Consider the following 25,032-nt stretch of genomic DNA (forward strand, 5'->3'; position numbering starts at 1 on the left):
CTGAAGACTGTGACTTAAAAAAGAAAACTATGAATAAACTGAGACACTGTGACTTGACTATGAACTAACTATGAAACTAATAACGACTATGAGTAAACTATGATCACTATGGTGACGTAGGGGAAAGATACACAGACAACGTGATGAGGAGTGAATGGAAACACAGAGTAAATACAGAGGAGGTGATGAGGGAAAGGAAAACACGTGGGGAAACAGCTGACACAAAGTGAAACTAAAACAATGAACACAGAACACAAGACCTCTTCAAAATAAAACAGGAAACATGGAGACTTAGACATGACAACACCAGCTTACCAGACCTGAAACACATGACAGCCAAGACAAGAAACCAAACAGAAAAACAAGACAGATGATAAGTAATGGGTAAGCTTAACCTCAACTAAAACCTAAATAAGAATAACACACTACAGGGGTGGCTGTAGCTCAAGTGGCAAAGCAGGTCAGCCACTAACCAGAAGGTTGGTGGTGATTGGGTGCTGGTGTGATTGGGTGAATAAATTAGTTATATAAAGCGCTTTGAGTGCTCAGAAAGAGTAGAAAAGCACGATATAAGAACCAGTCCATTTACACAATTATTACAGACCTAACATGAGAATTTCAACAATGCAAAATAAAACTCAAAAAGCTTCGTCAGAGTCTTCCATTCCACAGATTCAGACGACAACTGATGTGTCTGAAGCTTTATCTATTAGATAAGCTTGATTTAAACTGTGATTGCTAAAGTCTTGTACAGTAAATGTTTGCAGTTCAAAGAAACTTGCAGTCTGACTTGTGCATTACTGTCAACAGAGTCAAAGATGAAGACAGATTTTGATCTGAGCTGATAATAAATCTTTCCTGTAGTGGATCTGTTTTATATTGACAACAGATTGATAGTAAAAGCTCTGAGGTCAAGGACACAAACTAGCAAACTAACATCTAACTTTGATTTAAATTTTTGTATGAATATAAACTTCTACAGACTCGTTTACTTTACTCTGCACTTTGAGAGCGACTTTATGAAAGAGGAAAGCAATCAGAGCACGGGTCAGCTGGTTAATGTGCAGCAGGAGGGGACGAGTGAGGGAGAAACTCAGAGTTTAGTCGAGAAAACCTGCTAGCGCTCAGATTCACAGGCTCTGTTACCCAAGTAACTGACTCATGTCAGGATTAATAACCTCAGAGAGAAGAAACAGCTGGGTTACAACAGGAGCCAGCAGTCAAGATAATCAAGTGTAAACTAGATAAAAGTCAGAGAAGACAGTAGCTGGAAATTTGGGAAAATTTTCTTCACTGCCTGTTTTATGGATCCCCCTAGAGAGTGAAATATAGGTTATAATACCACCAGTAGGATAAACAACAGGAGAGACGATTCAGTGTACTCCCCTCAAAACAAACAAACAAACAAACAAACAAACAAACAAACAAACAAACAAACAAACAAACAAACAACAACAATAAAGAGTAACAAAAATCATTGACATGATAAAATTAGAGGTTAAATGTGTTTAAAATACCACACAAATTCACTGAATTCTGACAACTAGGAAAATAATTTATTGAATCTGCAAGAATAATAAAACAGAACAAAACTTTAAATTAAATCAATATTTTAAATAGAAAATGTTCGACATTTTCTGGTCAGATTGATACGATCTACTATTCTATATTTCTATATTTTCCCTTTTCATAGAACTGTGTCCTCTAGACTCATTTCTTAATACAGAACAAGCCTGATGATATAATAATCTCTGTGAAATTAAAATTGTGAAACATAAACCTGCTGGAGAACATGAGAGTGTCTTATTGTTGTAAATGATGAGCAGGAATGAGGATCTTTCTGAATATCCTGATACAAGACTGCCCTCTAGAGGACTTACACGCTACATGCCTGTTGTTTATACACAAATCATTTGCAAAAATGAATAAAAAAACAAATAAAAAGACTAAACATATATGCTGAATGAATTGAAATAAGAAACCTCTCATTGATAACTGATATAAGACCTGCTAAAGCCATTTGTCATGTTTGCCATTTCTCTGACAGTGTCAGGCGCACATAAACAGAGGATATGTCTGAAGAGGCAACGGAAGCCAATCGTCTCGTGCACGAGTGAAAATGAAAGCAGAGAATGAGACTTTGGCTCTGTCCTGACCGGGATCACTGAGACTGTCTGAGTGAAGGTGAAATGCAGGTAGGAGGCATGTCAGTCTGTTAAACGCACTCACTCTGTTTACAGTTTACACCCTGTTTTAATTTCACTGAATGTGTTTATAATTTTTCAATCTTTGCGTAATGCTTGAATGTAATTAAACTTCTGAGCTAACTCTGTATCTGTAATAATTATCTGACGCGTGCATTTTGACTGAGTAATTGCAAATCAGTTTTTACTGATGCACCAGGAGCCAGAACATGCATTTGAAAGTTCAATGTTCAGACAGTTTTTCCGTACATCAGCATTAGGAAATATTATCTACACCAGGACTGCCAATAAAATATCATTTTAAATATGCAAAACAAAAAATAACTTTTCTAGAGTTACACTTACACTTATTTATTAGTCCAAACTCACATCGCTTATTTAGTCTTCTGGTACTTGAGGAGTGAGGTGGTCGTTATTGAAATAAAATGAAATGGAAGCTGAAACTGAAGAACAGCATTGAATGTTTTTGTGTCTGTGTGTGTCAGAAGGAATGATACTGAGAACAAAACATGCCTGACAGGAGCTTTTAAATTGTTGCTCATGTGCAGTGATATTTAATAATGATAAATAATAAAGAGTAATGGTGATGAATCGTGAATCGCTACCTTATCGTGGTGAAAGGATTACAGAGGCTATGTTGTGGGGGGGGGGGGTTGCCCTCTAGGGTCTCCCAAGGTAAATCGGTGCTGGGTAAGGGACCAGACAATTTAAACACCCCTGTGAGTAAAAGATGTAGGAGCAGTTTTCTATTTGCTGGTATTTTTTTTTAACTTGCAGTCCCCTTGGACTCTGAGGGCCACCATAAAAGACTGAGCATCAGTCACTACCTTAAGTATTGCCCTTTAATGAGATCATCAGCAACAGGTGTGTGATTAGAGCAGGACTGGGATGAGACCCACCCACAAACAAACTCAGTCAGGAAGGACTGAGGGACAATCACAAGTCCAGCATCCCACCTGTAATCTTTTTTGTGCATGCACCAATAAAGGAAGAATAGAAGTTTGGAGTTTTATTTTTTTAGACAGAAAACAGCCCGTCACTGTTCTAGGCAATGAGCAGTGATGGGAATAACGGCGTTACTAAGGGTGTTACTTTTAACAGCAATGAGTAATCTAACTAATTACTATTTCTAACGTTACAACGCCGTTACAGTTACTAACAAGAAAATGCGGTCGCGTTACTTTTTTTCAACAAGCAGACGGTTGAAGCTGTGTTCAGCTTACCGCATCTTATATCAGTTGCACGGAAGTAGCTGTAAGTAATCTGGACGCTACTGCTTTAAGCAGCTGCGCGCTCCCGCGGACGGTAATCACGATCACTGTCTAGCACAACACCTGGAGCTAAGGAGGCAAAACAATCGCATGAGTGCTGCTGTTTGACTGAGGAAGAATAAAGTAGTCGTGGTAAGTCAATCACATGACCACTTCAAGATCACAAAGCAACAAGGTGATATATACCAGTTTATAAATTGTGTTGATAGGCCACGTAAAACCAGAGTCATGATAAACAAGATATACGCATGTTTTTTCCTCAATAGTTTCGCCACGTTTACTGTCTAAGGACAGCGCTAGCGATCACTCTCTGCTTATGAGCAAAAAAGAAAACAAAAAACAGCCCTTTCGTGTTGGTGGAAAAATGTACCGTGTCAACCAATCAAAAAATGATATGACATGATATTGGGTTGTTTAGGAAGAAGGGGAAGTTTTAGGAGTGACGGCGAGAGAGAGAGAGAATGAGATGTGAGGAATTTGTGACGTCCCACATAGCAAAATTGGCATGGACTGGATCTGGCCCACACAATGTGCTTACACATGGCCCACATACCGCAAAGAATGACGGCCCTTTGGTGCCATCATTGCCAGACATCTGGTTGACATACACTCTGCTATAACAAAGGGTCAGTCAGAAGTGCCAGCTTGATGCCAGATCAGGGCCACACCTGCTTTCTATGGGCCTGGGCCACATGAACCAAACCACAATCGAGCCAGATATGGCATGCCATCAAATAGACAGTGCCATCTAGGTCAGGCCTGGCCCATATCTGGATGACATACGTCTTATCATGCCAGAAGTCAGCCAGCAGTGCTGGTTTGATACCAGATCCAGGCCAGACTTCCTTGCTATGTATGTGTCAGCTTCTCAATCAGCTTGCCCAGATGGATGGTGTTGAAAGCAGAGCTGTAGTCCAGGAAGAGCATCTTGACATATGTTCTGCTGCTTTCCAGGTGTTGCAGAGTATGGTGCAGGGCTATTGCTGTTGCATCATCCACTCATCCATTGGGACGGTATGCAAACTGGAGGGGCTCAATAGTGTTTGGGACCATGTGGTTGATGTGTGTGAGAACCATATTTTTAGACACTTCATAACGACTGGTGTGAGTGCCGCTGGCCAATGTGTCCAGTCTTTTGGGAACTGGTATAATGATGGAGGATTTAAAAATACGTGGGACTACTGCCTGGGATAGTGACAAGTTGAAGTTATCAGTGGACACACCAGCTAGTTGGTGCCCACTGGACTTCAAAACTCTGTGGGGAACTCCATCAGGTCCCAAAGGCTTGTGTGGGTTTTGCTATTTTCAGAGGGGTCCCAGGGGCCTGTGAGGGAGTGTCTGTGTTCAGCCTGTCAAACCTGGCATAGAAGGTGTTGAGGCTGTTTGTCATCATATTTTCAAAAGTGTGTGTATTTGTGTGTGTTGGGATTTAGAGATTCTTTTATTGCTGCCATATAATCTGCCTTATGATAAATGCATTGGTAACATGTTCTACAGTATTTCTCAGTAATATTGTTTACAGGGTTCATATTGCATTGAATATGTTTGTCATCACATTCATTCTATTCACAGGTTGAGTTCATTCTATACACAATGCATAACTGTGCTTGTTTAGAGTTGATGTTCTATCCAAGAGGGTTTTAAGCTTCACTGGTGAGAGTGTCCAGGTGATACATGTTGAGGGAAGATGAGAACATAGCAGGTTAATTGCATGCATGCTTACAATACACATAAATCTAGTAGCAGGCCTGAGCGAAGGCCCAAGTGTCTTCTGCTTCTTATTTGAGACCTGCGCCAATTCAGTCTACTTAGTGATTGAGGACGAGGGTCCATTATTAGCCCTTAGAGGCCCTGAAGCTTGAAGTTATTACCTTAAAAGGAAGGTGTTATCAAAAAGAGAAGTTATATGTCTGTTCATAGTTATTAGAGATGTACAAGATGTACCCTTGTCTGTAAACAATGACTGGACATAATGTATTTTTGACCTGTATTGACGTGTATGTGGGGGTGTCATCCTCTATGCTATAAAACCAGAACTCAGTGTATTTTTGTCAGAGCAAATAAGCCATATGCTGACGGTTGTTCTCCGTTGTCAATAAACTCATCGTTTGATTGTACTTTTCTGGTGCCTCCGTCGTTTGTTGTCTGGTCTGCAGTTGATCGATCTCGCTTCATGTGGGAACCATGCCAAACTGGGATCCTTAGAACAACAGGTAAATGTGAACGTGGAGACTTATAGATTTGACGAATCTTTGTGAGAAGCTTTAACTTAATGCTACTTTAAACTGAAGCATGTAAAAACAAATGCAGGTTTAATCATTTTATGTTTTTAATGTTCTATGTCAATGATCAGCTGATTATTTAAAAGCCAACAGTTTCTGCATCAGTTCATGAGGTTCAACTCTCACATTACAGTTCTGCTGTAAATCAAGAAAAAAAAATCAAGATTTACCTGAGACTAAAGGTGAGACACAAACATTTTGCACTAAAAGCATGTGAACAATCACAATTCCATGATTATTGTATTTTCCAGGAATAGTGATGCTATTTTCAAGAGATTTGATTGGTCAGTAGGAAGTGCTTTAATACTTTCTGACATCTAATCTTGAACACAATCTGCTCCAGAACAGATTAGGTTACCATGGTGATACAAGTAACAGGAGGAGACGACCTGCACTCTGCAAACATTAAGCTGGAGGATTTTCTTCACTCCTGCCAACCTGGTCTGAAAGAAATCATTCAGAAGTGTGACTACAGGTGTGTTCTTTTTGAGAACAGCAGGCCAACATCACATCAAGTGGAAATGCTAATGGAGACGGTGATCAGGATGATCCAAGAACAGCAGCAATGATAACACTGTGAATCAGATCAGAGCGATAAAGTGCTTAGAAGTGAAGTTGTTAAACAGAAAGATATAAACAGAGCATAAAATTATTCAGAACTGTTCAGTTAGAAATGTTTTCTTTTGTTTCCCTTTCATTTGCCTTCCTCAAAATCAGCATTTAATCAGGGACAGATTATGAATTCAGTTGTTATTCAAATTGGTGCAAGGAGTTGGTGTCTTATTGTCTTTGTGTTTATAGCCTGTTGATATAAATCATTTATAATAAAATTCACCAAAAAAATGAAGTTTGGTAATGAAGGTTTTTCTAATAACACAGACCCTTCTGCTGAAACTGATCTGTACTTTTCAGTCTTTGGTGACACTGATTTAACTAAGTGGACATTTTATCAGTACAGTTTTCCACAGTTACTAAGACATCTCACAATGTTTCAACCTTTTTCTATAGAAGAAGCTTTGTTTTCTCAAAATGACCAATTCTTCAGGGAAAACCAAAAAACATTCACATCATTTGCACAGTTACTTAAAATATGAATTCTATGCACTACATAAAACATAATACATGACAGGGAAATTGAGTTTAGAGCATTTAGTTACAGCAAAAGGAGATATGATACATTAATAGCATTTGTAACTTTAAAAAGATTATCAAGAAATTAAAAGTCCATAGCAGAGTGTAGATAGTCCATACAGTACTCACAGTGAAAATTCCTGCATCTGATGTCTGTGAATTTGAAGAAAACAAAACAGGCAGTCACAGCCAAAGCTTTACAGAAAAATCACATATTCATCTCTAGACAGACTCATTTTGAGAGACACAAAACCTGCTTAATTATGACACCTTTGTGAATCAGAAACCACAACTTTTTGCGTTCTCTCACAACATTGTTTTACGAAAAAAGATGAAAAAATAATGTTAAATAATTATTGGTTAATACGACAACAATTCATCAACAATTTGTTATAAACCAAAGGTTCACCCAAGGAAAGGGCCCAAGTGACACCAAACACACGCAAAGTAACTATTAACAAGGATATTTATTTTGTAATAACAGAATATGGAGTAGACAAAGATGATGAGTAGACAAAAGGAGAGGTGGTTATTGCATGGGTGAAAGGCAGGAGCCTGACAATCATGAGCAGTGGGCGGGCAGGCAGGGAGGTGAGGAATACCCAGATGAGATTGAACCAGGAGATGCAACACCTCTGAACACAGGGAAAGCAGAGTTACATAAGAAGAAAGCAACAAGCATAAGTCTCAGAGGGTCAGTCGAGTTATGGCCGTAGAGAAGATAATAAACTGGTGAGGAAAAGCAACTTGCTTTTCCTCACTGACTTAATTTACTTAAGTCTTTGTCAGTGAGGAAAAGCAGGTTGCTTTTTTTCCTCACTGGTTTAAGAATCTTGTTCTTTAAGTAAAGACGTATTAAATCTCCAGTTCCTAATTGTTTGTGTTACTCTTTTCTGTGTCAGAGAGCTAGACACACACGAGTGCATGATCGCTGTCTGTGATGGGATGAAGCTGAGTGTCTGTAAAATACCTCATAATGGAGCTGCTAAATAAAAAGTAATCTAAGCAAAACTGTGAGTGGTGTGCTCAAGAAAAAAAGTTGTAATCCCTTAACATGAAGTGATGTGAATACCAAGCATCACCTAAGAGATCAAAATCACTTGCGTATCGTTTAGGAATATCTATAGACTGCCACCTTTGACTCACTGCTGTACTCTGCCGTCAATTTCTAGAATAAATACCAGGTTGAAGTCTCCTCTTATCATAAGTGTGGTGTCAGAGTGATCCAAAAGTGATGAAAAGAAGTTATGAAAAAAGGAGGAGTCATCAACATTTTGTCCATATATACTTGCAATACACAGATTCATATTTTAAATACATAAATTAAGTATTATAATTCTGCCTTCTGGAACTGTAATTATGTTGCTAACAATGATGTTTGTTTTTTTGTTAACTAATATAGCTACGCTCTTTGTTGTGAGTTGTAACTGACTGAGATTGTGTGATAGAACTGTGGAGAAGTGAGGGTGTGTGCAGATGTTTGGACATATGAGTGTCCTTTAGAAAGACAGTGTCTGCCTGTAAGTCATTTAACCGATTAGTAATTTTAAGAGTTAATCACTCTATGTTGACACGTCTATTAGTGGGAAAGAGGGGTGAAAAAAAGGTGTTTGTGTAGATACAGGTCACCTGACTCAGTACAGGCATGGTCGCCATAAAGCTGCATGTTAATGTACAGCTTATCAACTGCGATGAGAAATCAGGAGCCACCTTGGATCAATTTTTTTTTCGGATCACTACAGGATGTCTTTGGGAAACTGGTCGTTGATACTGTAGTCCGCTCCTCTCAGCTCCAGGCCACACAGACAGGGTTTTGTTTTTCATCTGTTCAAAGTTGAAGACACCAAATGTTTCATTTTAACCTGAGTCACTGATCACTTACAACATTTCCCACAGTCTGACAGTAAACGTGTAAGCTTCTAGTTTATTCTCTTTAGTCCTTATGATTAAATCCTGGCTCCTTTAGTCCTCCAAGATTTAAGGAGCCAGACTTTGTTCAGACAGGTAGAATTTTATTTTACATTGACCCTGGGTCAGTATAAGTAACATACCGTTTAAATGAAGCTCTGGAACTAGCAGAACTATATCGGGATATTTATTGGGAATATTTAACCAGTAATTCAATTTCCAACTAGCCATGTCAGAAGCTAATATTTCTGTAATAACATTGTTTTAATACCATGCAGACCTTGGCACACCAACTTTAGGTAGCACAATAAAGATGACTGATATATGAGAACAAACTTTTTAAAAAATAAACAAACCCCGGGGATGACTGATGGGGAGGAGCTCCGAGGTCAGGTGGCACATCTGTTTGCTATAGAGCTGAACTGAGTATGTTAAGATTGTGCAGTCAGGGCGCTAGCTGCTCTCAGTGAAATTGGATAAGTGAGACTTCTTCAGCTCATCAGAGAGTTTTTGGATATCATCTTTAAGGTCGGTGATGTTTTTGTTTGCTTCCTTGAGCAGCAAATTATCACAATTATCTCACAAGTGAGCGCCGATCGTTTCAAAAGCACTAGCGTTTATAATTGTGATAGTTGAATATTCAGGCTGAAGTGTGTAGAGAAAAAAAAATAAAATCTAACAGGTTTTAAGTGAATATGTGGTTTCAAAGCAGATAAAAAGATACTTTGTGGCTCCTAACAGCTGGCAGCTTCAACAGGAGAACAAACGAAATAGAAACGTGTAAAAGCCTCCTCAGTATGAGTGCGTTCATAAACGGGTCCAAACTGACATGCACTGAATTTTGTTGTCTTGTACAAACAGTTTGTCAACAATTACACATTAGCAGAAATTATTTTCTTTAAATGTTCTTTCACTTTCAGTTTTAAATGATTGCGTCAAAGGATGTCATAACGGAAGAGTCAGTGAGCACTTCATGTTCTGTGAACTTTGACTTGAGAGCAGATAATATTTGGATTATTTATAGGGTTTTTTCCTGCTGTCTAACAGTCGGCCAGATCATGTGCACCTGGTTGAAATGAAAAATGTTGGGTCAGAACCAGAGGCACCCGAGCATCGCTCAGACACCCCTCCAAGACAGGAAGTAAAAAATATTCACAGTCAGTTCGTTGAAACTTTAACAGCAGGCGTGTTTCATGCAGAAAGTTTAAAGCTACGTCCAAACATACACGTGTATTTTTAAAAACGGAAATTTTACATTTTCTTTTAAAAAATAAAAAATACAGTCCGCACGTGCAGTTTCGAACAAATTTCTCCGTCCACATGTAAATCACAAAAAACGCAGTCAAGAACACGCCAAATCCTAACCGTGTAGAAATGCTGGCCAATCAGAAGTCTATGATCCAGGCAGGGAACGAGTAAACAGGATTTTATGTATAAGTACTTCTGAAATGTTTTTGTGTTTTTTTTGGACCAGCTAATTGTGGGTTACTTTTCAAGTGCTTTCATCATTTCAAACGTTAATAACTAAAGACAGTATTTTGGCTGTTGTGTAGACTCACAACTTAGGAACGAACAAAGTGCATACAGCATACATAAATGTAATTTAAAAATATATATATTTATTCAAAACCGACGTCTGGATTTGTTTGTGAGAGCGTCTGTGTTAAATGTAGAAGCCACGTCCGAAGTTCACTGTGACGCCTCTGTCTCTCTAAGTGGAGGGATAGTAACTGCGTCTAGTTTTTACTTTATTCGTTTATTTTCGTTTCACCCAGTGTTTTCACCAAACCCCATGCAGACGGATATATTTGCATGGCCATGAATTACACTTTGCCTACACCAGCACAAAATTGTCTTTTAGCGTCAAAAAGCTGTTCTCCAAGTTCTGCTAGGATGGCTCACTGAACTGTCTGCTTAAAAGTTGCCTGACTTGAGCAACTAGGTGTGGGATCTTTGCCAGGAGTTGTCCTTTGGGTGAAACTGGCACTGCACAGCTCAGGTGGCAGCCTTACTTTGACTGGTTAATGCTGTTTGGCTTGTGTGTTTTTATTTCAGTCTTTTAGTGGATATGTGTTTGTATACATGTATTTATCATAAAATAAAATATAAATATTTGTATTATTGTAAAGTCTTTACTTAACAACATAAAGCACTTTGAGGCAACTGTTGATGTGATTTGGCGCTTTAAAAGTAAATTAAAAATAAAATACAATTTTGAATTATACTGAATTTGAGTGTTTTTATTTGATGTATGTGTGTTAAGCATTTCGTGTTATCAAGTGAAAAAACAGTTATGACTGAGTATCCATATTTGTGAAACTCTTGTGAGTAATTATCTTATTTCATCTTTTTAGTAGCTGGATTTGGCAACAGAAGGACGAGCCAGTAGGAGTGAGACCTCCCTCGAAGTGGGTTTGTCTTTCCAGATTTTTTCAAAGTACAGTGTGAAGCTGATGTGTACTGTTTCTTTTCCTACCTCTTCATTAGGACCTTTGGCTACTACTAAGTCCATCCCAAAATCTTTTTTCTTTTGATTTACTGAAACTGTTCTCTGATCCATTTAGGTTAAAGATGGCGACATGCAGAGATGACGAGTGGGCAAAAAACGTATGTCACTGTATAATTCTTATATAAATCATGTTCACTGAGAGAGACGCTGTCCTCTCAAATCAGTAATTAGTAGTGGCCTATTGTAGCTGACAGTATTTCAGCTACATCATCAATTTTTTTAAGATGTGGTCACTTTCTCAATTATGTAATTTTTTTCTAGGCAACATTTCTTGAGTGGCAGATAGAATAAGCATAGATCTAGGCCTGAGGGTGTAGCCGGGGGAAGGCCTCAGTCCGTGTGCAGCAGCTCCTGAGTGGGGAAATCCCTCTAAAATTCATCCAAAAGCAGTAGTGACTGAGCATTACAAAGATAAAAATAAAGTGAAGGGTAGAGATGAAGATCAGCATGATGTAATCTGACCAACCTCAATGATGACGAGGTAAACTCTTAGAAAAAAGAGTCTCTCCAGCGAGTGAAACAGGATGTCTGACACTGGAGGCCTTCAGTGTGTAGAAACACCTGAGATAATCCAGTAGTTGAGCAGCTGGAACCCATGAATAGCTTTGCAAAATAACTGATGGGGCTGAAATGAGATTTAATTGTGGGGATTTTGATACAAAGGGATAAATGTGCGTGTATGATTGGATGGGAGGTGTCGTTTGAAGTGGGAATGCATGGAACAAAATGAATTCTAGTGGACAGGGTGCTGGTACGAGGGCCGTTAATGATGGCTTTTTGAGATAGGTTGATGCTGGGCTTTAAATTTGTTTAAATATGATGTTGCTGAAAATGGAGCTACCATTGTAAAATCTGCCTCTGCATGAGGAACCAAGGTTCTGAATGTGTGGAGACAAGACAAGGTGTCAGGAACAGTATAGTGGTGGGTTGGATTGTGTCCTGCTCTGTGTGAGGATTGGTGAGTGGCCGACTGTCATGTACGACTCTGAATGAAGGAGGTGGTGGATGGGGAGTTTCTTTAGCCCCTTTTAATTATGTCAAATTCTGCAATGCTATCTGAGTGAATAAGGATTGAAATTTTTATCAAGTCTCTGTAATTAAAAAGCAATGATTTTGTGATTTTTTTTTATAAATAGCTGAAGATAACTGGAAACACTTTTAGAGGAAAAACAAATTTGATCATAACAACCCCTAAAACCAGCAGAAGGAGCAGCATATGTGTAGGGCTGAATGTTTGTTTTTATTTATTTTATTTTATTTTTTTTTAATTTTTTAATTTTTTTTTTTTTTTTTTGGGGGTACCTGGGTGAGAGCAGGTGAGACGGTGGGTTTGTGCACAGGGTGAAGTTCAGGTGTTCTAAAAATGAGAACAAACAGCCTGCAGTGTGGGAAGGCATATTATAGTTATACACCTGCTATGAGGAGTAACTGGAGTGGTCTTGCTCCCTTTGCCAGTTAAATTCACTGCTATGCAGATGACACCCAGCTCTATCTGTCCATGAAGCCAGGTAACACACACCAATTAGTTAAACTGCAGGAATGTCTTAAAGACATAAAGACTTGGATGGCCGCTAACTTTCTGCTTCTTAATTCAGATCAAACTGAGGTTATTGTACTCGGCCCTGAAAATCTTAGAAATATGGTATCTAACCAGATTCTTAGTCTGGATGGCATTACCTTGGCCTCCAGTAACACTGTGAGGAACCTTGAGTCATTTTTGACCAGGACATGTCCTTCAACGCACATATTAAACAAATATGTAAGACTGCTTTCTTCCATTTGCAACATCTCTAAAATTAGAAATATCCTGTCTCAGAGTGATGCTGAAAAACTAGTTCATGCATTTATTACTTCCAGGCTGGACTACTGTAATTCATTATTATCAGGATGTCCTAAAAACTCCCTGAAAAGCCTTCAGTTAATCCAAAATGCTGCAGCAAGAGTCCTGACAGGGACTAGAAAGAGAAACAGATTTCTCCTGTTTTGGCTTCCTTCATTGGCTTCCTGTTAAATCCAGAATTGAATTCAAAATCCTGCTCCTCACATACAAGGTCTTAAATAATCAGGCCCCATCTTATCTTAATGACCTTGTAGTACCATATCACCCTATTAGAGCACTTCGCTCTCGCACTGCAGGCTTACTTGTTGTTCCTAGAGTATTTAAAAGTAGAATGGGAGGCAGAGCCTTCAGTTTTCAGGCCCCTCTTCTGTGGAACCAGCTTCCAGTTTGGATTCGGGAGACAGACACTATCTCTACTTTCAAGATTAGGCTTCAAACTTTCCTTTTGCTAAAGCATATAGTTAGGGCTGGACCAGGTGACCCTGAATCCTCCCTTAGTTATGCTGCAATAGACGTAAGGCTGTCAGATTCCCATGATGCATTGAGTTTTTCCTTTCCAGTCACCTTTCTCACTCACTATGTGTTAACAGACCTCTCTGCATTGAATCATATCTGTTATTAATCTCTGTCTCTCTTCCACAGCATGTCTTTATCCTGTTTTCCTTCTCTCACCCCAACCGGTCGCAGCAGATGGCCCCGCCCCTCCCTGAGCCTGGTTCTGCCGGAGGTTTCTTCCTGTTAAAGGGAGTTTTTCCTTCCCACTGTCGCCAAAGTGCTTGCTCATAGGGGTCATATGATTGTTGGGTTTTCTCTGTATTTATTATTGTGCTATCTACTGTACAATATAAAGCACCTTGAGGCGACTTTTGTTGTGATTTGGCGCTATATAAATAAAATTGAATTGAATTGAATGGTTGCCTGTTCCTGTGTGTCAGCCCTGCGACAGACTGGCGACCTGTCCAGGGTGTACCCCGCCTCTCGCCCTGTGACAGCTGGGATAGGCTCCAGCGCTCCCCGCGACCCTGAAAAGGATAAGCGGAAGCGAATGGATGGATGGATGGATGAATTAAATTCTTAACATGACTTTCCATTTTGTCTTTCAGATATATCCTGTGACTAAACAATCCAAGTCTCATCGCATCGCCCTGATGATCAATAATATAAAGTTTCATAACAACAGCTCGGACAGACATGGAGCTGAGAAAGATGACTGGGTCATGTTCAATCTGCTCCAAAGTCTGGGATACCAGGTGGTGCGTTATAATAACTTGACTGGAAAGGTAAATCTTTACTGGCAGACAATGTTTATTCACTTTCACTGTCAGTTTTTTAAATTGATTGAATAACCCGTGATGATATTTTGTTCATACAGCAGATTGATGATGCTCTTACTCAGTTCTCGCAGCATAAAAAACTCACCCACACAGACAGTGTGTTTGTGACCATCATGTCTCATGGAGACATGGGAATTATCTCTGGCACTGACAGTGAGGAGTTTGAAACTGAGAAAATTTTCCAATGCTTAAACGCAAAGAACTGTCCAGCACTGGTGAACAAACCGAAGATCATCATCATTCAGGCCTGCAGAGGAGGTAATTCTCATCTGTCTTCACATACACGATACAACACATACATGTATTTACTGTCTAGCATAAATGCTGATATGGATGCAGACCCCCGAAGATGAAAAGATAAACTTTAGTCACAAGTAAGTCTGTGTTCCATGTTTCAGCTCAGAAAGGATGGGTGGATTTACAGTCTGTGCGCACAGATAACATCAGAGCTCCATCAGAAAACTTTACCAGAGCTGCCAGAGTTCACATCGAAAAGGACTTCATCTGTTTTCATTCCAGCACTCCTCGTAAGTTTTCCTGCTTCCTGTAACAAATAATTTTTAATAAACTGCAGTTAATAATCTGTTTAATCTGTTACTGTCTGTTTATTTGCAGACACAGTTTCATACAGATCAACATCAGATGGTTCTTTTTTTATCCAAACACTTGCTGATGTGTTCAACAAATGGAGCCACGAGTATGACATTGAAGAACTGTTCAGAAAAGTAAGTCTGATGACTGGAAGCTTTTGTTTCTTTAAATGAAATCTGTGACTGGGATCATTTGTCCAATAATCAGTGGTTCCCTATAGTAATCTGATAGACAGCTGCATAATAATCCATAACAAAGACATCACGGCTTTGATCACTGTCATTAACATGGAGATGTCTTTGTCATCCATGAAATATGTCACTGAACTTCAAAAAAAGTTTCAGTTTCTGATAAAGTAACCAATACAGTCAGAGACAAATTTCTCTCACTAAAAGGCAGCAAGATCCTTAACTTAAACTTTGTTTGGTCAGTGACCAACTCTATTACTTACCAGAAAATAATACGCAAGAGAATGATTTCTCCAAGTGTGTGTGTATATATAAAATATATGATATAATGTGGTAAAATAAAATACTATGTAAAGTATCAAGCTATGAAGTCAACAAGCCTCTCAATGGTGAACTGGATATAATAAAATGAATTAGATCTGTTTGAGTTAAGAAGATTTGATTTGCAGTACATACTGTAGGACACAGATAACAGGAGTCAGGGACTTTTTGCCATAATACAGTATAAACAATGTAAACTCTTATAGTTGTTATTCAGGGGAAATCTGTCAATAGAGATCAAAACTGTTTGTATGCTGAGACACAGACAGGACATTCATTTTTGTTATAGCAGACACTTCAGCCCACCATCTCTGGAACATGGTTCAACGCCGAATGCCCCGTCAGAGACATGAGATTGTATTGATCACTGCCATGCATTAGGCACACACTCTGGCTGGCGAGTAGGGATGTGGTTCTGAAATTAGTAGGAAAGTAGGAAACACCATAAACATTTCTTTCAGAGATTCGGCATCTTTCACTTGAAAGTGTTAAAGACAATAACAAAATAAAATATAATATCAACTGTGGAATAGAAGTAGATATACAAAGTGTCATAACCACTTTAATGGAAAATGCCTGCATCTCTGTAGGACTGTAATATTTTCTGTAATATGAATCTGTGTGTCACAGTCTGGCTGAGGCAGACTGTATGAATTTTGAAAAGGACTCAAATGCAGACCAAAACAAACGTGAACTGTGACGTGGATTAACAAAAATGAGCTGTTTATTAAGACTGGCAAAAATAGATACAAACAAAGGGCATGGGTGAAACTAAACAATAACCTAAACTGGGTTAACTAAAATTAACCTCCTAGGACCTGCCGTCCACATATGTGGACATCACATTTTTGGTTATTTTGACCAAAATACTCAATTTTGCTCTACATGGGCCTGATATCCACTTACGAGGACATTATACTGCTACTGTTCTATCAAAATTTTAAATGAATATCCTCATTTGTGGCTCTCATTTTTCTTAAAAACCAAAATTAGGTAAAAAAAAATAAATCTGGAAATTCTTTGTTTTTACATTCATTGGGCCCCAATATGCCCAAATATCAAAGAGAAATTAAAAATGCATGTCGTGGAAGAGTTCGGGTCTTAGGAGGTTAAACATGTAAAAACCTTAAACATGGAGAACTCGCATGGATACCTGGAGACACGACGTGGACTAGAAGACAACCTGACAAGGAATAACTGAAAACAGACGGACTAAATACACACAGGAGGATAATGAGGGAAATGGAAACACATGGGGAAACAGCTGACACAGATGAACATAAGAACGTCACAAGGGGAGAGTAAACCTAAAGACACTGAACATAGGAACACAGGACCTCTTGAAATAATACAGGAAACATAATGAAACACAGACATGAAACACATAAAGGACAAAGGAGACTTAACACAGGGGTTGAAAACACAAGTGAAATCGAATAAAAAAATGAACTCAATGACCTAATGAACTTAAACATGAACCATAAACATCAAAATAAACTAAAACTCAAAACGCTGGGTCAAAAGACCCAGGATCATGACCCTGTGTCTCTGAAATTAAGTGACATGTCTCCCACAGGTCATGCAGCACTTTGAAGCTTCCTCCTCTGACTGCATGCAGATGCCAACAAAGGAGAGAAACACTCTGACAAAGCGCTTCAACCTGTTTCCAGGTCAGTTTACATTTTATCTGTAGTTTTATTGGTGTGAGGTCTTTTTTTTAATTTCTTTCGTATTTTTTGGTTGTTTAGTGGAACGCTTTGTCCTGCTTTCTTTCTTTCTTATCTTTGGGGAGGGGGGGGCTAAAATTGAGGAACAAAAGAAATAAAGGTGTAGGAACTGGAATAGGAGGGTGGAGAGAGAAGGTGGAAGTACTTTTTATAAGTAATCATTTTCTCTTAGTAAATTTGTGAACAGCGAAGACCAGGATATTGTTTCTCTGAGTTCAGGTGAGAAACAATTATTAAACTTTAATAAATTGCCATCTGTTAGATTTTCAGCATAGCTTTTTTTCGTTGTTCAACAACATGTTTCAGCTACAACCCTAATTCCAAACCAGTTGGAACACTGTGTAGAGTTTAAATAAAAACAGTACACAGTGATCCGTAAATCACACAAACTTATATAGAGATGTGTCCGTGTATTTCCGTGGTGCTGATGCGGACAGCTCCTGAAGCATTTGAAGTGTCGGAATGTGGAAATTTCAACATTGCTTGAAAAAAAAACTGCCAGCTAGCAACGCCCCTCTCACCGGTAGGCAAGGTAACTTATTTTTAGCCAATCACAAGTTGAATCTCGTAGTTGGGGTTGTGTGTCTACGCGAGCTAAATTGTGATGCGCACCACTGGCCAGCCATTTATTTTTTAATGCACCTTCTGAGATAGGGGTGGGTTTTAATAATCGATTCATCAATTAAAATCGATTCTGGCTTGGATAACGTGAAATCGATTCATTAAAATCCTGAATCGATTTTTTTATATAAATGTATTTTGCCCAAAATTCCAGAATCTTAGGTGAAACGTCACAAAATTTTGACAACCACCAAACAGCTAAAACAGTGAATGAGAGCAGGTACACGGCTTATGCACAAAGACGTAAACACAAAGCGCGGAGCCTCCGACGGATCAGAATCAGTGAGATGTCGCCTTTCTCACCCGACGGCATGGGTCGGCGGGTCCGCGCTTTGTGTTCACGCCCTTTTTGCGCTGATTCTAAAGCTGTTAGTTTTATTTCTCTCCAAACAATATTGACCGAACCAGCAGCAAAAGAAGATCCAAACTACGCTTCACATAAACATCGTCATGAATTCCCTCTGACTTTTACTGTTTTGCTTCCACCACGATAAAAATCACACTTCATGCACAGCTCTCTCTCTCTCTCTCTCGCTCTTTCTGTACTTCAAGAACAGTTTCCCGTCTATCCCCGAAATCTGTTTTCTGCATTATTCGCTTGCTTGTTACGCACAAGTCTACCGTTGTTTACAGCGCTGTCAGACGCTGTTTTTTTTTTTCGTTTTACATACTTCCGAAAAGAAAACCTAATTTCTGCCGTCCAATACTGAACAAATTTAAACTTTTTAAAATTATGCAAAATGCAAAACGCTTAGCCGTGTCTCTAATAAAACCTCTGTAACTTCAGAGGTAACGTTCATATGTTGATTAATGGTTTTCTTTCATTTTTGATGTACTGCAGAATATTTTTATAAAATCCCAGGCCAGGAAAACCACCTTCATGTTTTTCTGTGTTTTAGCTTCAGCTACTTTGACACAAACGCATCTGCTGTGATGCTCACACCTTTGATAAGGTCTCGAAAGTGTCAGCTTCCATTTTATAGATACAAAAATATGTAAATGTGCTGATCTGAATTATAATATTTTTGACTGTCTGAGGCAAAATTTCCCAGATTCAAATCGAATTGAATCAAATCGTGGATCGAATCGATTCAGGACCTTGTGAATTGGAATCGAATCGATTCTAGAAATCAGTGACGATACCCAGCCCTATTCTGAGATTAATTCACTGCGTGTCGGGCCATCAGTTAACCCTTCGCATGCCAGCTGTGGCATGAGTGCCCAGGGTTGCCGATCCCTGCTCCAGACCTACAAAGACACACTGAAACTCCTTCTGACCTTCTCTATACTTCTCAACACAACCATTACATCTGTAGTGTTCTGTCTCAGTATGAATCCATCCTTCTGCTCACTGATCTTCACCTCTCTTAGTCTAGCTTCCAAATTTCTTTCCCATAACTTCACCCTAAACTCTGAGGAACATTTTTCCTGCTTCTGCCATTTAATCTTTGTGTCCCGTTCACTCACTTTCTGTTGATTTCCAAAATATTTCAAACAATATAGCAATATTTTAATCTCCCTAAATCTAAGATAGGGAATGTATTACTGAAATTATGTACAATATTACATAAATTGGACTTTCTGACAGAAATTACAGCTTTAAGTGACAAAGCATAATACTGAAATTGCTGTTTAGTTGACATGCCTCCCACATATTTTTGTAATAGGTTTATATAATACAGGCCAAGATCAGCAAAGCTTTATATTGGCATTGGTCTCTTTGCGCTGCATCAGTGAGATGCCTTCAATGGTTGTTAACACCACACACTAAGATGGAAACAAGGTGTAATCCACAACACATTAAAATTATCCACTCTTTTTGCGCATACTTACATCCTCAGCTGTAAGATTAAGAGTATAGTGGCACTGGTGGAGGGTTACCAGGGTAATCATATTTCAGGGGTCTATGTAACCCCATGCATTTTCTCTAAAGCTGCATCTGATTGTTTGAACTGTATTAAAATCTTTATTTGGTTTATTTTTACAGACAGAATTTCAGTCATCATTTTTGGCAAAGGGGAGTTGTTGAAGAAAGCTCTAATAACCAACATCCTGGGCAAAGATTTATCGGAGCTATCCAACAAAAAGTTTCTCACAAACACAGAAATATATGAAAATCATACATATGAGTTCATATGTACTCCAGACTTGAACACACAATGTGAATATATACAGTACTTTTCTAAAGTCCCACCCCCTGACATGTGCTTGGTGGTAGTTGCGGATGGGTTTTCAGATAAAGATGTGCGGCAACAGATAGACGATCTGAGCAAGAAAACTGGAAAACCTCCAGAAGTGTTCACAGTGGTGCTGCCTTTGAGATACAAACCAGGATGTTACTCTTTCAAATCCTGCACCATTCAGCAGGCTTTCAGTGAACTGGACAAACTGGCTGCAGACAGAGGACTGACTCTCATCAGCATGAGGTAAAGATGCAAGTACACACATGCAGAGTTAGAAAGTGACGTCATTTTGTACAACAAGAAATAATCATTTAATTTTCATGTTACAGAAATGCTGATTATTTTGGGGCCCACAATAAAATGGAGAACAATAGTAAGCCACAAATATTTCTCCAGATTATCATTGTGTGTGTTTTGATGCAGCTCTTAAGAAAGAAATAATATTTATAGATATATTTATATAGATAGATATTATAGATATAGAATTTATTTAAGTTATTTTTTGTTCTTCGTTGATACAGGAAAGCTCACCAGCACCAAAGTGAACCTTGTTCTTCTGGGAACAGGCGGGACTGGAAAGAGTGCCAGTGGAAACACCATCCTTGGAGAGAAAGTCTTCATGTCTAAATTCAGTCCAATGCCAGTCACTGCAGAGTGTCAGGTGGCAGAAACAGTGATAAATGGCAAACATGTACGTGTGATTGATACTCCAGACATGTTTGATGGTTTCATTGAAGCATCAGTCACGGACAAACATGTAAAACAGTGCAAACAGCTCTGTGAGTCAGAACCCTCTGTGTATCTCCTTGTGATGCGTGTGGGCAGATGTACAGAACGTGAGAGACGCATACTGAAAATGTTAGAAAAATCTTTTGGGAACAAAGTTAGTGAACAAACAGTCATCCTGCTCACATGGGGAGGCGACCTGGAGTGTGAAGGAATGAGCCTGGAGAATTTGTTTTCCTTACAACCTACGCTGAAGGAAATAACTGAAAAATGTGGCAACAGGTGTGTTGTTTTTGAGAACAGAGAATCAGATTCAGATCAAGTGAAAAAATTGATGGACACCGTGGTCAGAATGTTAGAAAAAAGGCAGAAATGATAACTTCGTGTATCAAATAAGGGTAATAAAGGGCCTGCAGTTAATTTCTCAAACTATAAACAGGTAGAGCATGAAACAATGTTCTGAAGTATCCAGTCAACAACTAATCAGGGGCTTAGATATTTGTGGATGAAGTATTTGTAGAAAATGGTGCATGAATTTTGTGTTTGTTAAACTAAATCATTCATGTTAGAGACTTTAATAAAAGAAGTCTGTTATATTTACCTTGTTTGTTTGACAGTATAAAGTTTAACTTCAAATATCACAGACCTTTCTCCTGAATCTGAACTATTTTCAGACATGATTTGATGTTTTAAATTAAACACCCTTCAAACACACGTGGGCAGCTTTTTAAGGCACATTTCCTGAAACCTTGCAGCTTTTTTCTCAAAACTGCACTTACTGTTCACAAAATGACTGGTGCATCTGGTAAAAGAAGCAGAGATATTTAATTAAAAATAAAATGGAATAAAAATGGAAAATCGCAAATTAAAATGTAGAGTTCAGAGCTTTTATCTCAGATGTTTTACGATAGATTTAATGCATAATTTCATTTTCCAGTGAAATATTCACCTGCTCAGTAAAATAGTTTATTGTATACTGTTAGTAAAGGAAGTGATGTGCATAGAGTGGATTAAACACTTGCATATGAAAAACAATACTAAAAAGGCAAAGGAAAATAGAGGATTCGAATTAAATCAACAATGTAGTAAACTGCATTGTTGAAGTGTCATCATTGCCTCTGCAATGACAATGCAGATGTTGATAATCTCAGTACAATATGAAACCTTTGCTTGTGAGTCAGTGATCACACAATAAATATAAAGAGACAGTGTAGAAGACCTTAGCATGAGTCAAAGAAAGATAAACCTATGGCTTTTTCTAATGAAAAAAGAAAGATGGGATACGTTCAATTAGTGGATTACGCATTATAATCAACTGAAATGTGTGTGTGAATGGGTGGATGACTGGATATGTAAAGCGCTTTGGGGTCCTTAGGGACTATTAAGGCGCTATATAAATACAGGCCATTTACCATTTACCATTTTTGATATACTCTTCTGTATAAGGAGTACTTTTATTTTAGGTAAATCACTACTCCATGAAATTCCGTTACTTGATATAAGTTACTAGCTACTAGCCAATGAGCAAGTGGGAAAATTCTTTTTTGAAACATGGTATGGCCAATATTAATAGAATAGATTTACCTTTTTATTCAGCCAAAAATGAGTTTCTAAGACCAAAAAGGCAGCATTAAAATGTTTACAGCAGTGTTCCTCAAACTGGGGTCCACAAAAACATGAAGTAGTACCTGGCACGTAGCGGCATGTGAATACATGTGCATCATCTGGTTTGAGCTAATTAGCACAATGTATTTAAGTCTGTCACAATGCAAAAGTCAAACCAGCTAAAATTAGAAAGTATGACCACAGTTACCTCGAGTTTGGCTTAATGGAGAATGACGATGTGCGTTTTCAAGTGTTAGCAAATGAACTAATGAAGTATCTCATCACAAAGCACTCGGAATTTAAATATAAAACTTTAAAAGATCTTTTGGGGTCAGGATTACCTGAGTCAGAAAAAACTAATGGTGGACCTGACAACAACTTCAGAAAGATCTCAGAGGCCTTCGTATCTGGCTCAGCTCATCACAAAAATAAGAAGTCAAAGTTAATTGGACTGGACCTTGTGCTTCCAGCTACAGTGGACATGTGTGAAGGTCTACTTGGCACAGATGCAGCTAATTAATTGAAAGCTGTGCCGCTTTCAGATGATGCAGTGAGGAGGAGAACAAAAAATCGTCTGACATTCAACAACACTAACTGGACAGACTGCATTCATTTTTTTCCCCTCTTCAAATATTTTTATTGTGAAGCACAAGTGACAATTACAAATTGCCCCAGAGGCTGACATTGCTTCATTTTTATATTTTTATCACCAAGAAAGGGGAAAAACAAGCAAACAAACAAAAAACAAAACAACAACAAAAAAAAAAATCAAAACACAAAACTAAGACAGTGGAAAATACCAGAAAGGGCAGCATAAAAAAAAAAAACACCCCTCCCTCCCCACACCATTCCTTTATCCCAGAGGGCTATCAGCTTGTTGTAACCTATGGTAAAGTCCACATAGTACCTCTCATTTCTTCATAATTTCCAGATACTCGTGCGCTCCCCCGGGTGAGGAAAGTAGTCGTGGTAAGCCAATCACATGACCACTTTAAGATGACAAAGCAACAAGGTGATATATACCAGTTTTTAAATTGTGTTGATAGGCCACGTAAAACCAGAGTCATGATAAACAAGATATACGCGGAGTTTTTTCCTGAATAGTTTCGTCATGTTTAACGTCTAAGGACAGTGCTAGCAAGCACTCTCTGCTTATGACCAAAAAGTAAAAAAAACAAAACAAAACAACAGCCCTTTCGTGTTGCTGGGAAAATGCACCATGTCGACCAATCAAAAATAATATGGCAACATGACATTCGATTGTTTAGGTAGAGGGTGAAGTTTTAGGAGTGAGAGAGAGAGAGAGAGCGAGTTTTGAGTCGTGAGAGATTTGTGACGTTTAGCGTGTTTGGAGTGTGTAGTTAATGTGTTGTCTTGTGTAGTTAGTGTGTAGTGTTGTGGATAGTTTTGTGTTGTGTGTCAGAACAATGAGGCGACTGCTGTCTCCAGGTAGAAACAGGAGTGATACACCTGCTGCTGTCAGACCTGCAGGTATCAGGCTGTGATGTTCTCCTTTATAGTGGACAGAAATTTTTGGAGTGGCACAAATAATTTGCATGGCATCTTATTGAAGAACAGCTGATTGTTCTGTAAATAGTTTGAAATGGTTATTTTACAAAAGGGTAAAAGGTAAATGGCTGCAAATAACTTTGTTGTTTGCAAAACTTGTGCATATGATTTTAAAATTGATAATTTATTTTTGCATTTAAAGTTATGAAATATGATTCATTAAACATGTTTGTGGTTGTTACAGTAAAAAATACAACTTTTTCTACTCTGATCTTATGTTTTCTGTCTGATTTTAGATCAATTGTGTTAATACAGTATGTCAAAATGAAAACATGACTGTAAATTCAGATACATGAGGTTGTGCTGAAAAGAATGATACCAAACAAGGCAAATAAATAGTTTTTAAAGGTAAAATGTGGAGGGAAAATCAAAAGTAGTTAAAAATGGCCAATTATAACCTGGACCCCAGAGGGTTAAACGTCGAATCTTGTAACTCAGTTACTTTTTTGAAGAAGTAACTACTAACTATAATTAATTACTTTTTCAAAGTAAATTGCCCAACACTGATTATGAAGAATAAGTATCGGGCTCGTTTACAAGTGGAAGCTGATCTCAGAGAGTGTTTACTTCCATCCCTTGAATAATAGAGAAACTTTGTTTTGACACACAGGCTCATTCTTCTTATTAATTTAGGGACTTATTATTGTTGGTGATGCCTGGATGGACTTTGTGTCATGGTCCAAGTGAATTGCTGTGTTTTCCATTAGCTCTGGTTTTTGACCTCTGGGTGGAGCCTCATCAGCCCGCCCAATCTCCACACCAGATGGCAATCTAATTGGCTTTATTTAAGACCAGCGCCCTCAACGAATCTTTGCCAGAATGTTTGCTGAACATAGTTAGTGCTAGCCGCCAAGTTATGTTGAATCAAGTTCCTTATTCTTATTGGAGCAGGTGCCGGTCTCTCACCTCCTTCACGGCTACAATCCACGCCACCACAGGTCACTTGCTCTGCCTCCCTGCCATCAACTCTGTTTTTGAACTCACTGCAACTCTGGACTCCCTGGATGATTCCCAAACAGACA

The 25,032-nt window shown here is 38.5% G+C and overlaps 1 protein-coding gene across 4 annotated transcripts; it reads left to right on the forward strand.

Moving 5' to 3' along the window:
• Positions 1–271: 271 nt before the first annotated feature.
• Positions 272–23,727, forward strand: LOC116336342 (GTPase IMAP family member 8-like). Of its 4 annotated transcripts, XM_039617443.1 has the most exons (12): positions 272–384; positions 2,048–2,195; positions 11,151–11,208; positions 11,361–11,403; positions 14,249–14,425; positions 14,518–14,737; positions 14,878–15,006; positions 15,095–15,204; positions 17,156–17,249; positions 19,915–20,353; positions 20,440–20,483; positions 20,632–23,725. In XM_039617443.1, exons 4-12 carry the CDS (start codon positions 11,368–11,370, stop codon positions 21,210–21,212), a joined length of 1,830 nt encoding a protein of 609 aa, XP_039473377.1. In that variant the 5' UTR covers positions 272–384; positions 2,048–2,195; positions 11,151–11,208; positions 11,361–11,367; the 3' UTR covers positions 21,213–23,725. The 4 variants fall into 4 exon arrangements, with proteins under 4 accessions (XP_039473377.1, XP_039473379.1, XP_039473376.1 ...); XM_039617445.1 differs by lacking the exons at positions 272–384; positions 2,048–2,195 and adding an exon at positions 9,213–9,324 and having other exon boundaries at positions 14,521–14,737; positions 20,632–23,727; XM_039617442.1 differs by lacking the exons at positions 272–384; positions 2,048–2,195 and adding an exon at positions 9,213–9,324.
• The last annotated feature ends 1,305 nt before the right edge of the window (positions 23,728–25,032 follow it).

This window comes from Oreochromis aureus, linkage group 9, assembly GCF_013358895.1.
Source record: "Oreochromis aureus strain Israel breed Guangdong linkage group 9, ZZ_aureus, whole genome shotgun sequence".
NCBI lineage: Eukaryota > Metazoa > Chordata > Actinopteri > Cichliformes > Cichlidae > Oreochromis > Oreochromis aureus.